This window comes from Myotis davidii, unplaced genomic scaffold (genome assembly GCF_000327345.1).
Source record: "Myotis davidii unplaced genomic scaffold, ASM32734v1 scaffold821, whole genome shotgun sequence".
NCBI classification, from domain to species: domain Eukaryota; kingdom Metazoa; phylum Chordata; class Mammalia; order Chiroptera; family Vespertilionidae; genus Myotis; species Myotis davidii.
Window position 1 is genome coordinate 3,949,861 of NW_006295269.1, and position 11,605 is coordinate 3,961,465.

Here is an 11,605-nt window from a genome sequence, read left to right on the forward strand (position 1 = left end):
CGGTTCAGAAGCCTTGCCTGCAGTGTGCATGAGCGGGTGAACTTAAGCAGAGTGAGAAAAGGAAGCCGGCATCACCTCTGGGAAACTGGCCGCCCTGCTCTGGTCTCTGCCTGTGGGGCACACTGTTCTCAGTTGAACTGTGCTGTGCATTCATGGACAGTTTAGGGCCTCCATCTTCCTTTCTTGCAACAGTTTCCATTAGACGCGCAGTAATTGTTCCACAGATTTATAAGTTTGAATTGATGAATTTAATAACTGTCTAATTCCAGCATAATTAGGAAAACCTAGTTATTATAAACTCTCCAAGTCATGTTTACCTTTTACTTAAATGGAGCTTGTTTGTATTAATGATTGTAGCTCACATTGTGGCATAGCTCGGCTAATAGGAACACGGTAATTTACAGAAAGATTACCAGCGTTTTTAGGCCATACTGGAAATATGTTGTTGTCTTGATAATGGTCTTTTCTGGTGTCTGGAGGAACGTGGAGCAATCCCTTCTAATGAATAGCAGTGGAAATTAAAATACTATGCTTTTCTGTTTTCCCCTTCAGAAAGCCTAACTGAAAACAAAGACGGAGCGTGTAATTTTTAAGGTTTCATTAATCCAGCAGAATAAACGTTCTTCTGCTGCTCTGGTGTAATTTCTTTTCACTTGATCACGTCTAGGCCGCAGATGAAATTAAGAAGCTGTATCACCTCTTCCTGAAAATCGATGCTACGCAGGTGGAAGTGAACCCCTTCGGTGAGACGCCAGAAGGACAAGGTAAAAATAAATAAATAAGAGAAAACAAATGAACACAATTACTCCTGCAGACTATACATTAAATTCTGCACAGGACTGTGGCAGCAGCTTTGCATTAATTTCTCCCGGTGATTTAATTTCTGCCACAGTTTCAAATGCTCCCGTGATGCCGTCGACCGTTTCTGCACTTGAGTCTGTTCGTAGCCAAATGCCAGGCCTCAGAGGAGCCTGCTTTTTGTCTTATTTAGAAACACCCATCCTCCAGCAGCCCTTGCTTTTTTTATATATACACATTTTTATTGATTTCAGAGAGGAAGGGAGAGGGGACAGATAGAAACATCAATGAGAGAGAATCATTGATCAGCTGCCTCCTGCACGCCCCCTATTGGGGATCGAGCCCGCAACTCGGGCATGTGCCCTTGGCTGGAATCGAACCTGGGACCCTTTAGTCTGCAGGCTAATGCTCTATCCACTGAGCAAAACTGGCTAGGGCCAGCCCTTGCTTTTGAGACCCATCACTGTGGTCAGGGTTTGGGTGGAAACAGGAGCCACTGCATTTGGGTGTAAAAAACGTACCTGCTTTATGAACCGCCTGAAGCTTTTCAGTTGACCTCAATCTGCATATAGTCACCTGAGCGCCCGCTGGGTTGGCACCGTCGTGGTGATGCCCCGGTGCCCCACCATCCGGCTTTCCCCCTGACTTGATTATGAGCTTCTGCTTCCAGTGGGAGGAGGAGGCATTTTCTTATCCATCAGGTACTTGTGGAGTATAAGTAACTGTTACATCTCCGCACCCCCACAAGTTCTTATTGATTCCCTAGCCAGAGCTCATGTCTGCGTGTGCTTGGTGGTAGGGATGGTTAGTGAGTAGGTGGGTAGCATAGTGACACCAGAAAGTGACTTCCAGGAACCTTGTCTTCTAGTTCATTTCACCCCCAGTATCTTGTGTGCTGACTAGAATGCAACGGACAGCCAGTAAACAGGTCTTTGCCATTGGGTTGGTAAATGAGGTGATCTGTTATGTGCAAATAAAACCAAGTTGTAGACCAAGATGGATGTGTGTGTGTGTGTGTGTGTGTGTGTGTGTATTTGCATTCTTTACTTCAGTGCTGTCTGCTGCAGGTACAACTCTGAGCATAAGGTCAAATGAGACAGAGTGAATACCCCTTCCCATCTCCCTCCCCCGCATCCTCTGAACTGTGTCAAGAGGATGGCCAAATGTCAGAGACCTGACCTGTTTGCATTTGCTCTGTGCCCTCGGCCAGAGAGGGGGTCATGCGCTCACTGGGCAGAAGCCCCTCAGTAGGCCCAGAACCTTGTCATTCCCCTCCCTCCCGCCCCCTCACCCCGCAAGGCGCTGTCCATACCCCTGAGCCAGTGGTGTTTGGGCAGGGTGTTCAGTGCTTTTATTTTACAGGGGGGCCTAGGTTCTGCCGTGTCCTGACTACAGATCTAGGCTAAGCCCCGTGGTTGTTTTTTCCATCTTCTTTTTTTTAATCCAAAAGCGTGACTTGTGTTTGTGTAAGCCTCCAGTGTTAGACACAAAACATGCCAATTCCTGACAGTCATAACATTTAGTTCCTCTTCTCAGGCACAGCAGTAGTTCAGGAAGGGTATAGATAGATTTTTATCTTTTTTTCTATTTTTTTTTAGCATTTCAAATTAAGATTGGCAAAAAGCTCATGTTTAGGAAGTCATGAAAAATCATATATTTCATAGTTTACACAGGTGACCCGCCAGATAAAAATCTGGTAGGTCATTTATAAACAAACTACCTTATTCATAAATAATTTTTACATTTCATCTGGCTGTGAAATCATCAATACATCATATAGACCAGGGGTGGGAATGTCCAGCCTGCGGGCCATACACTCATTTGGTCTGGCCCTGCCAAGGCATAGGGGTGAGCTAGTTAAATGTTTGACAAAATCGAGCAGGCTAATTTTTAAGCAGGCTAATTTTGTTTGGCCCACAAATATCCAATATTTGATGTTACAAATATCCAAATGGCCTTTGGCAGAGAAAAGGTTCCCCACCCCTGATTATAGACAGTACGGGAAGGAAGAAAAAACTCTTGAAATCTTATGTCAAGCACTATGATAAACTTTTACTTATATGCTTTTTTTTATTACTTGCAACAACCCTGCAAAGCCAGAAATGTCTCCCTATTTTATGGAGGATTGAAAAATTCCTGTGACTTCCCCCTGAGTAATTAGTTACTGGGATCAAACCCATGTCTCAGTGCAGTGTGTCTGCGGATTGTCATAGGCCATAGCAACTTACAGCGACTTACTTGCCTTTTCTTCTTTCTCCCTCTTAAACTATTCAGTTGCTTTCATCTGACTGATCGAGAAGTAGTCCCAATTTGGGACTATCAGCCAAAATTCACGCTGTATTGAGTGGCTGATAATTAAGCCTACAAAATGAAAGAGATGGTAGTTCAATATAAGTTCTTAAAGGTCATGTATTGCTTTTCAAACTGGTATGCACAAGACACCTGGTTATTTCATATTTTAAAAAATGGGAATTCAGGCCTTTGGGAAGATGTCAGCCAAAGCTGGTTTCTGGCAGGGGCAGGGCTGTGAGAACCTTTTCCTACGGGGTGTTTGTAAAACCTTGTGAAAACTGAAGGTTTCTTTTTAATTACTAAGAGGAAGAACCATTATTGAGCTTTTTTGAAAGACTCATCATAAACTAAATTTTGTGTTTACAATTCATTGAAACAGAAGTCTTATGTGCTATTTTAAGAACAAAATTATCTTTAGCTATTTGTTCATTGTACCATAGAAGTCCAACTACTGAATTTAATCACAATTAAATGAGTGTGTTGGTTTATAACTCTAATGAGCAGTAGTCAAATTAAGCCCAATTAGGAAACGGTGATTAATGATCAAATGTACAAATTGATCTTCATCATTGTCACAGTCCCCTAAAGCAGTCCTTTGTTTAGGGGCTGTAAAAGCAATCATTTATATCTGAGCAATATTGATAATCTTAATATTTAATTTTTTCATTTAGATCAGTAATAGCGGAACATATAACCTTTCACATTAAAACTTCAGTAATTACTCTTTTAATTTAGAAGTGTAAGGAGCGAGGCATCACACCAGGCATTTTTACCTTTTTCCTGTTTGTGACGGCCTCTCTGTAACAGCGTTTCCTCAGGCTCCTGTTGCTCCATGAGGAACACTGTTTTAAACCCAGCTGCGTGGTCACGTATTTGCAGGTGCTGCTGCTGGAATGAGAGCAGTGGCCTGGGTACCAGATGTGCTGCCGGGTGAGCTCGGGGGCATTTTTGAGGTGGAGAAAGAACAGCAGTCTAGGAGCGATTTTTCCCCGTGTGGTTTATAATCTGATTCAAAGACTGATTTGGCACTGCTGACGGTAGTTTGGTGACTATCAGGATTGTAATGGTTATTGGAGATAGAAACCCCCATCTGCCTAGTTTTTGTGGAAAAGACCCTGCTGGGGAAGGGGCACTTACTTCACTCAGGTAACAGGAAGTCTAAGGAGTGGCCTGGGGAGCCTCTGGCCCTGAGCCCTGCCTGCCGCTGAATACCCTGCACTGTCAGCCGGGCTGCTGGAGGGCAGTAAAGGTGAGCCTGTTCTTCTCACAGCTCCTCCAGCAACCATAGCAACCTTTCAGATGATTGTGATTGGTCCTGCTTGGGTCACATGCCCATGCCTAGACCAATCACTGAGCCTGGCTCACATGGTATAGGTCACAGTGGTCTGCAAACTCATTAGCCAACAGAGCCAAATATCAACAGTGCAACGATTGAAATTTCTTTTGAGAGCCACATTTTTTAAACTTAAACTATATAGGTAGGTACATTGTTATTAACTTAATTAGGGTACTCCTAAGGCTTAGGAAGAGCCACACTCAAGGGGCCAAAGAGCCGCATGTGGCTCGCGAGCCGCGGTTTGCCGACCACGGGATTGGAGAAAGGCAGTTTCTTGATGGAAAAAGGGACCAGAATGACCTAACTTACTGAAATGAAAGTAAAATGTTTATTAGTCAGAGAGAACATAACTGTTTTCCTTGCTTATCCGATGGCAGTGCCAGGATTACTTCATTAAATTGTGAATGAATTTGCTTTGTTATTACTTACCTACTTATCCATCCATTCATTTATTTAGTTTGCAAGCCACGGGGATTTGGCCTCTGATTTCATTTCTTCCCACTTTCAGCCAGATCTGCCTGCACACAGATGCCTTTCTTTGGTGTCTGTGTTGTTTCTCAATGGGAAGGTGGGCATTTGTCCCCTAGGGGACATTCAGCAACGTCTAAAGATATTTTTAAATTGAGATATAATTGACATAACATTGTATTAGTTTCGGGTGTACAGCACGATGATTTTATTGGATCACTGCAGTGAGTCTCATTAGCATCCATTTGTGTTTGTCACAAATTGGGGTGCAGTTGCTACTTGTTTCTAGTAAGTGGAGGCCAGAGAGGTCGCTCAATGCCCTGTAACACACAGCACAGCACAGCACCTCCCAACAGAAGTGATCTCTCCCATCATGTCATAGTCCCCACATGCAGACCTCCGGCTCTAGGGCATCTTCGTCAGCTGGAGCACAAATCCATTCACCAAACTAAAGGAATGAAACCCCGTTTAAACAGTAACTATCTGGCCAAGATGCCATGAGAGTTAAGGCTGGGTTAAAGTTAAATGGAACATCAAATCTCTTTCTTGCTTCAAATTAATTTCCCTAAATAACAACCCTGATGCTTTGTGTTAGCAAGTGCCCATGTTGTCGGTGGGTGTTTCTGTTTCTGTCTTTATACACAAGACTTCTATTTTCAAGAACATTTTTAGTTCTACCTACCCTCAACCCCCCTCCCTCCTCATATCTATTTTCTCTTTCCACAGCAACTAAAAAAAAAAAAATGTTCTAAAAAGTATACAATTGTTGGAACATCAGTATTTAATGGAAAGTGGGGCCAGTTTGAAAGTGGCAGCATTTTAAGGGCTCATTTCCATAGCACATCATGGTTATTTATCATAGATCCAGCGCAATGCATTCCTTGAAGACAGATTATTTTTCAAACTAATTATGACAGTCTTACTTCCTGCTGTTGTTATGTTTCCTTTATGTGTGAGTTTCCCCTTGGAAAGGTACTTTTCTTTTGTTTAATTCCATGGCACATTCTTCTTCTGAATCTCCAGGGTCAGAGGCAGCTAACTGCCAGTCATGTTGTTCATGGAGGTTGTTGAATTAACAGCTCGCAGAATCTTAACACCCACCGCTGAACAAAACAACAGAAGCTCCCTGTGACCAAGTGTGTGGTTCCCTTTCATAGCTGTTCAGAAGGAAAACTCATTTGTATAATCTATCAAGCATGTAACAATGTGCTCTTGATGGTGAAAATTGTTTTATAAATATTAATAGGTGTGTTTTTCACCCACTTTGTACACAGAATGGCCTTTGTTCAAGTTGAATTTTCTAAAGAATTGAGGTTTTATTATTGTCACATTGAAAGTCTTAATGCCTGGACCAAGCTGAGCACCTTCCAAAATACATTTTACCATAGTTTGTTGTTATATTCAATGAAAAAACTAAGGTTTGTTATTGCCCTGCTGTTGACATAGACATCAATCCATTTTGAACACGCCAGGCCTAAACGTGTACTTGGAAAGGTCTTACAGGGGGAATTAAGCATACGAGAGTCAATCAATATTCAGGGATTAATCTACTGTGTGCAGCTGCAAGGTTTTATTTTGTTTGTTTCACATTTTTCTTTTCAAGCTAGTAGGACCCAATTTTCTAAGTTTCTCCTTCCCCATAACAGACGTGATAGCGGAGGCCACTGTGTCAGCGTTAGAGCAGGGTGCCAATGTGACGAGACTTTGTGATTAGCAGGGACAGCCCGCCTGTTCCCATAAGGGCTGGCCACTCATCTCAGCTGTGGGGCTCTCAGGACAGCGGCGACAGGGCTGCGTAGATGAACTGGTGTGGCTGTGGTCCAGTCAAACCTTGTTTACAGAAACAGGCATGAGCTGACCTGAGGGGCACGCTGGGCCTCCTGACTTTGATGTACCAATCTGTAGCCACCTTGGCCCTCTGCAGAGGTGTTGTGTGATTTGAGGCTCAAGAGAGGCAGCTCTTTCACCCTCGTCCTTTAAGAGAAAACGTCCTTCTCTGTCAATTACAAGGCCTTCATGAAACGCCTGCCATTGAAACCCTTCCTGGGGGAAAGGCTGAGTTGTGAGGAAAGGTCATCTAAAACGGAATGGCCGCCCCCCAAACCTACATCTTTTTGGGTGGTGAGGGGGTGAGAGGTGCATGGGCTCTCTTAGACACATCCTTGCATTGTGAAGATGGTGTTGCATTGAAAACCACAGGTAATGCATAGAAGTAAACCCCTTAAGCATCAGTTTATATTTATTCTAAACAGAAGGCCGGCACTCTAAGGGAGTTGACCAAGTACAGGTCATTCCGAGTGAGAGGAAGGGGGAGAATCCTCTGAGCTGGGCAGCGGACACTCTGAGTGTCGGAAAGCTCTTTGCAGGGACAGGACGGGGGCGAGGGCCAGTTGTGTATGTGGCCGAGTGCTTGCATGCCTCCTCTCCTTCCAGCAACCCCACGCGGCTGATGGCCTCTGCTCCTCATTTCATAGACCAGGCCACTGGGCTTAAGGTGATCGGCTGCCTGGCTCGGAGGGGCCAGAGTGGTGATTCAGACAGACAGTGCTCTGGATGCCAGAGGACATACATATTTCTCCCTATAGAGATCCCTTCTATCCCACAGTCACCACCTTCAAGCCCTGGCTAACCTCAATGGTCTCCCAGGGTGGCCCCAGAAGAGTGAACACATTTCTGTACTGAGTGATACAGCAGACCGCAGGGCAAGCATCGAAAGTCTGAGCTCGCAGACATGCAGTGGGGCCGCCTTCTGCACGCTGCATCCATATCCCCTAATTATGTCTCTCAAGGTGCTTGTGAGTGCGGTCTTGTGAGGGGCAGAGAGCAGCCGGGATTTACTATGATTTACTAGTTTATTGATCTCGACCAAGAATTCTTTTATGTGAAACTCTTCTCTTAGGAAGTCAATTTGGTTGCCTTTGCCCATTCATTTCAAAGGTGTCAATTACAAGTAGTCTTGCCAATGAGTAATGGAAGAGCTACAGTTACTAATAAATTAATTAAAATGTATTTATAAACCCGGTGGAAAGCCAAGAGTGAAGTTGCTTTCCTATTGATTATTACACCGGTCATTAGCTGCTGAGAACATGCCACTGTAGCAAGCAGAGAGCATGGGCCAACTCCTTTGTAATTAATTGTAGGATTCCATCGCTAAGGTTCCAGTGTTTGGGAAAGCGATTGCTCATGGGCCCCATGTGCTCACAGCCTGTGGGAAATGTGGTGGGACATTTTGTGGCAAGACTGCTGACTCCCGCAGACATTAACTCCCACGTAGGACTCTCTCTTCTGAGTCAGGGCTACTCTAAGTAATTTGTGGTTTTGACTTGTATTTATGCCGAGTGTTCTAGATGTTAATATGTCAGATCCGCACAGATTGGTTGATGGTTGTGGTAGAGCCCATCGGGGAAAAGCTGCCTGGGCACTTTCACCCCAGGTGTCTCAGTGTAACAACATTTTCTTTCCACAGGAAGCGAGTGGGATTCACAGACTGCAGTCACTGCTTTAGATTGAAATATGCCAGGGAGGTTGTTTCCCCTTTAAGAGTTAGGTGCCTATCTGCGGTGCTGGAGAGGAATAGTACCTGGTCGGAGGCCGCTGCCTGTCCACACCCCAAGTACAGTAGAGGAGGTGATGATGGGATGGCATCACAGACAGCTAATTTCCACCCTAAAGGCTGTAGTAAAGCCATCAGGCCCCGGAAACCAGTGCACCACCCCACTGCGCTCCCCCCGACTGTACATACAGAAGATCTCCTGGAAGTCAAGGAACGCGCTCGCGGTCCATCCTCGTCCCTGAGTGAGAGTCACTATGTCCAGGGCCCGTGGCCACTGAGAGAGCTGAGAGCATTAACCAGCCCTGGGGGCAGAGACAGCGTTGCCAGTAGTGCCTGTCAGCCTTCCTTGTGTCTGACCAGCTGGGTCTCTTAGTGTTTTACAACTTGAATCAAAAGAGGCATGTCCTGGTGGTTGATGGAACGCACGTTAGCAGGCCCCAAGTAAGTGTATCAGCAGTCTAGGGAATATTTCCATTTTCTAAATAAGAAAACTGAGGCCCAGAGAGGAAGTAGGTTATTATTATTTTTTTTTTTAAATCAAGGCTACAGTTAGTTAAGGATCATATAAAAACTGTTGATTCTGACCCAGTGTTCTTTCCACTACATCTCTGAGAAGTATTGGTGAGGATATAGTTAAATAAAAATTTCACTTTGCATCATCAGAAGGACAAAGGACCATGGCAGGATTAAGGGTTATTGTCTAGTCTCTTTGCATTGAAGGAAAAGGTGACAATTAGTGATTAATTACTAAAAATATAGCACGAACAGCTCATCAGGGCTACATGTAGCTGGCAGTCTTGGCTTTTAATGGCTGATAGCAACTTACATTGTTATTTGATTGAACAGAGATCAGCAGACACAAATGCCTGTGCTCTTTGTTAGAAGGAAAGTCCCTTGGAACAGGAACCACTTCATATTTGTCTTTGTAGCTCTGAGGTTTAATTTCGGGGCAGGAGGTCCCGATAGTTGTCCCATCTGTATCAGGAGGTAGGGCGACAGTGTCTTACTTGTGTTTTCTCCTCTGCCACCCAACCTTGAGAATGTAACGTGTAGACCATAAGAGACAGCATGTATGTTCCTTTTTCAGTTGTCTGTTTTGATGCCAAGATAAACTTTGATGACAACGCAGAATTCCGACAAAAGGACATATTCGCCATGGACGACGGATCAGAGAACGAGCCCATTGAAAATGAAGCTGCCAAATATGACCTAAAATACATCGGACTGGATGGGAACATTGCCTGCTTTGGTGAGCAGTCAGTTATGGCAAAAGGATGGCTTGTGGATTTTTGCAGAATTTAGGAACTCCTGATTTCTGAAATTTTATTTCCTAGTAGCAAGTAAACATAAGAGATTTTTCTCCCCAAGAATTTTAGGAAACAATTCAGTTTCTTCCCAAAGTAGACTTTGGTGGATGGTCCCTGGTTTAAAGCAGGGTTTCACCTCCGGCACCGGCGACATTTCAGGGGACAATTCCTCGCTGGCTGCGGGCTGGCCTGCACATTGGAAGGCGGTCAGAAGTATCCTGGCCTTTAGGGGCCACCAGCACCTCCACTTGTGACAACCGAAGTGTTTCCAAACACTGCAGCATGTCCGGATGGGCAGAACCATCCCCAGGAGAAGCCCTGTTTCAAAACATCAGTTAAACTTCACTTTTTACTAAGCTAAGGCCTTTGCTGCTCCAGGCAATGCTAATTTGCAGGAACTATTCTGAAATTTGGGTTCAAAACTACTTGCTCAGAGGAAGTAGAAGAGAATATATACTTTACTCATTATGCTCAAGTTTCAACTTCTGTGATAAACAAATGATAAGTTGCTTAATCCATTATACCACTTTGTTAATAAAACAGTTGATTTTATCATAATTATCTAAATTTGTGAAAATGGCTTATTCAGTTGAAATAAGAATGGGTCTATAGAGGCAACACAACTTTTGTTATTGTCCACAGCTTATAGTACTGAGATTTATATACCTCTGTGTTATGGTGGAACCAATTTATTACACTGGAAGCTGAGTTCTTAATCTTAATGCAATTTAAATAAAGAAGATTTATAGCTCATTAAGTCAACAGTATCATTATATTCAGAACTGGATAGATCTTATCCAGTAGTTTTCTATTCATACAGTAGAAAATGACATCTAGTTACAAGCGGCACCAAGTGTCTTGCTTTGATTGGAGCAATAACTCTCATGTACCCCCTCGCCCACCCTCCTGCCCTTGGTCAGCTAATGTGCTCAGTATTGTAGGCATTTCGGAAGGAGAGAGAAAATGCGGGTGTAGAAAAAACTCAATCCTTTGTAGCCTCTGTAGGCATGTGCATGGTTTGACGAAGTTAGCCTAATGCTTTTCAAATTGCTCTCAGATCCTAGATAAACCATTTCCATTTTAGTTGACCCATAATTAATTAAATTAGTCACAGTTCAGTTGTCTGGGGAATTCGAGGGTCAGAAAAAAGTGAAGGGTACTTTATCTTGAGTTTCTGCTGAGTTCAGGAGATTTTTATTATTTATTTTATTTTTATTTTTTTTACTTTCTAACCTGAGGAAAATAACTTCATATAATTAAGCATAAGGAACAACAGAACTACATTGATCAATAAAACTGAGTTCTGGAAAATAAGAATTCCTATGTTAAAACTCATTACTTGGTGTTTAAAGAAAAGCTCCAAAGATGCTAGCACATTTTGGCTCTAGTTTAAATGGTCAGGTTGCTAGAGAACATTTGTTATATTATTTTGAAAAAGGAGCAGGGGGCTAGGAATGTTGCTGAGTGATCGTCTGTTCATTTGTCTTCTGGCTTTCTCCAGGTAACGAATAATCATGCTTGGCTGCACCCGGTAGAAAAATGTGGGGAACCCTCTTGCAGCTGAAGGCCCGTGGTTCAACCCCAGAGGGTGCCATGTTCCAGGGACCGTATTCTCACAAACAAAACTAGGAGAATTCCATTTTTTACTCTTAAAGGTTATTAAAAAGAATGTGGCCCTGGCGGTGTCACTCAGTGGTTAGAGTGTTGGCCCACGGACAGAAGGGTCTCAGCTTCCATTCCAGGTCAAGGGCATGTACCTGGGTTTTAGGTTCGATCCCTGGCCCCAGTCGGGCGCTTGTGGGAGGAAATCAATGAATGTGTCTCTCTCACATTGCTCTTGCTCTTTCTCTC

General features: G+C 43.7%; 1 protein-coding gene across 1 annotated transcript in view; it reads left to right on the forward strand.

Moving 5' to 3' along the window:
- Window positions 1–11,605, forward strand: part of SUCLG2 (succinate-CoA ligase, GDP-forming, beta subunit) — a gene marked incomplete at its 5' end in the record, with an annotated part of 112,193 nt that overhangs the window by 18,099 nt on the left and 82,489 nt on the right. Inside the window, 2 exons of the mRNA XM_006769954.2 lie at window positions 668–764; window positions 9,535–9,696. Coding sequence (XP_006770017.1) covers window positions 668–764; window positions 9,535–9,696 — 259 coding nt within the window. The remainder of the gene's footprint in view (window positions 1–667; window positions 765–9,534; window positions 9,697–11,605) is intronic.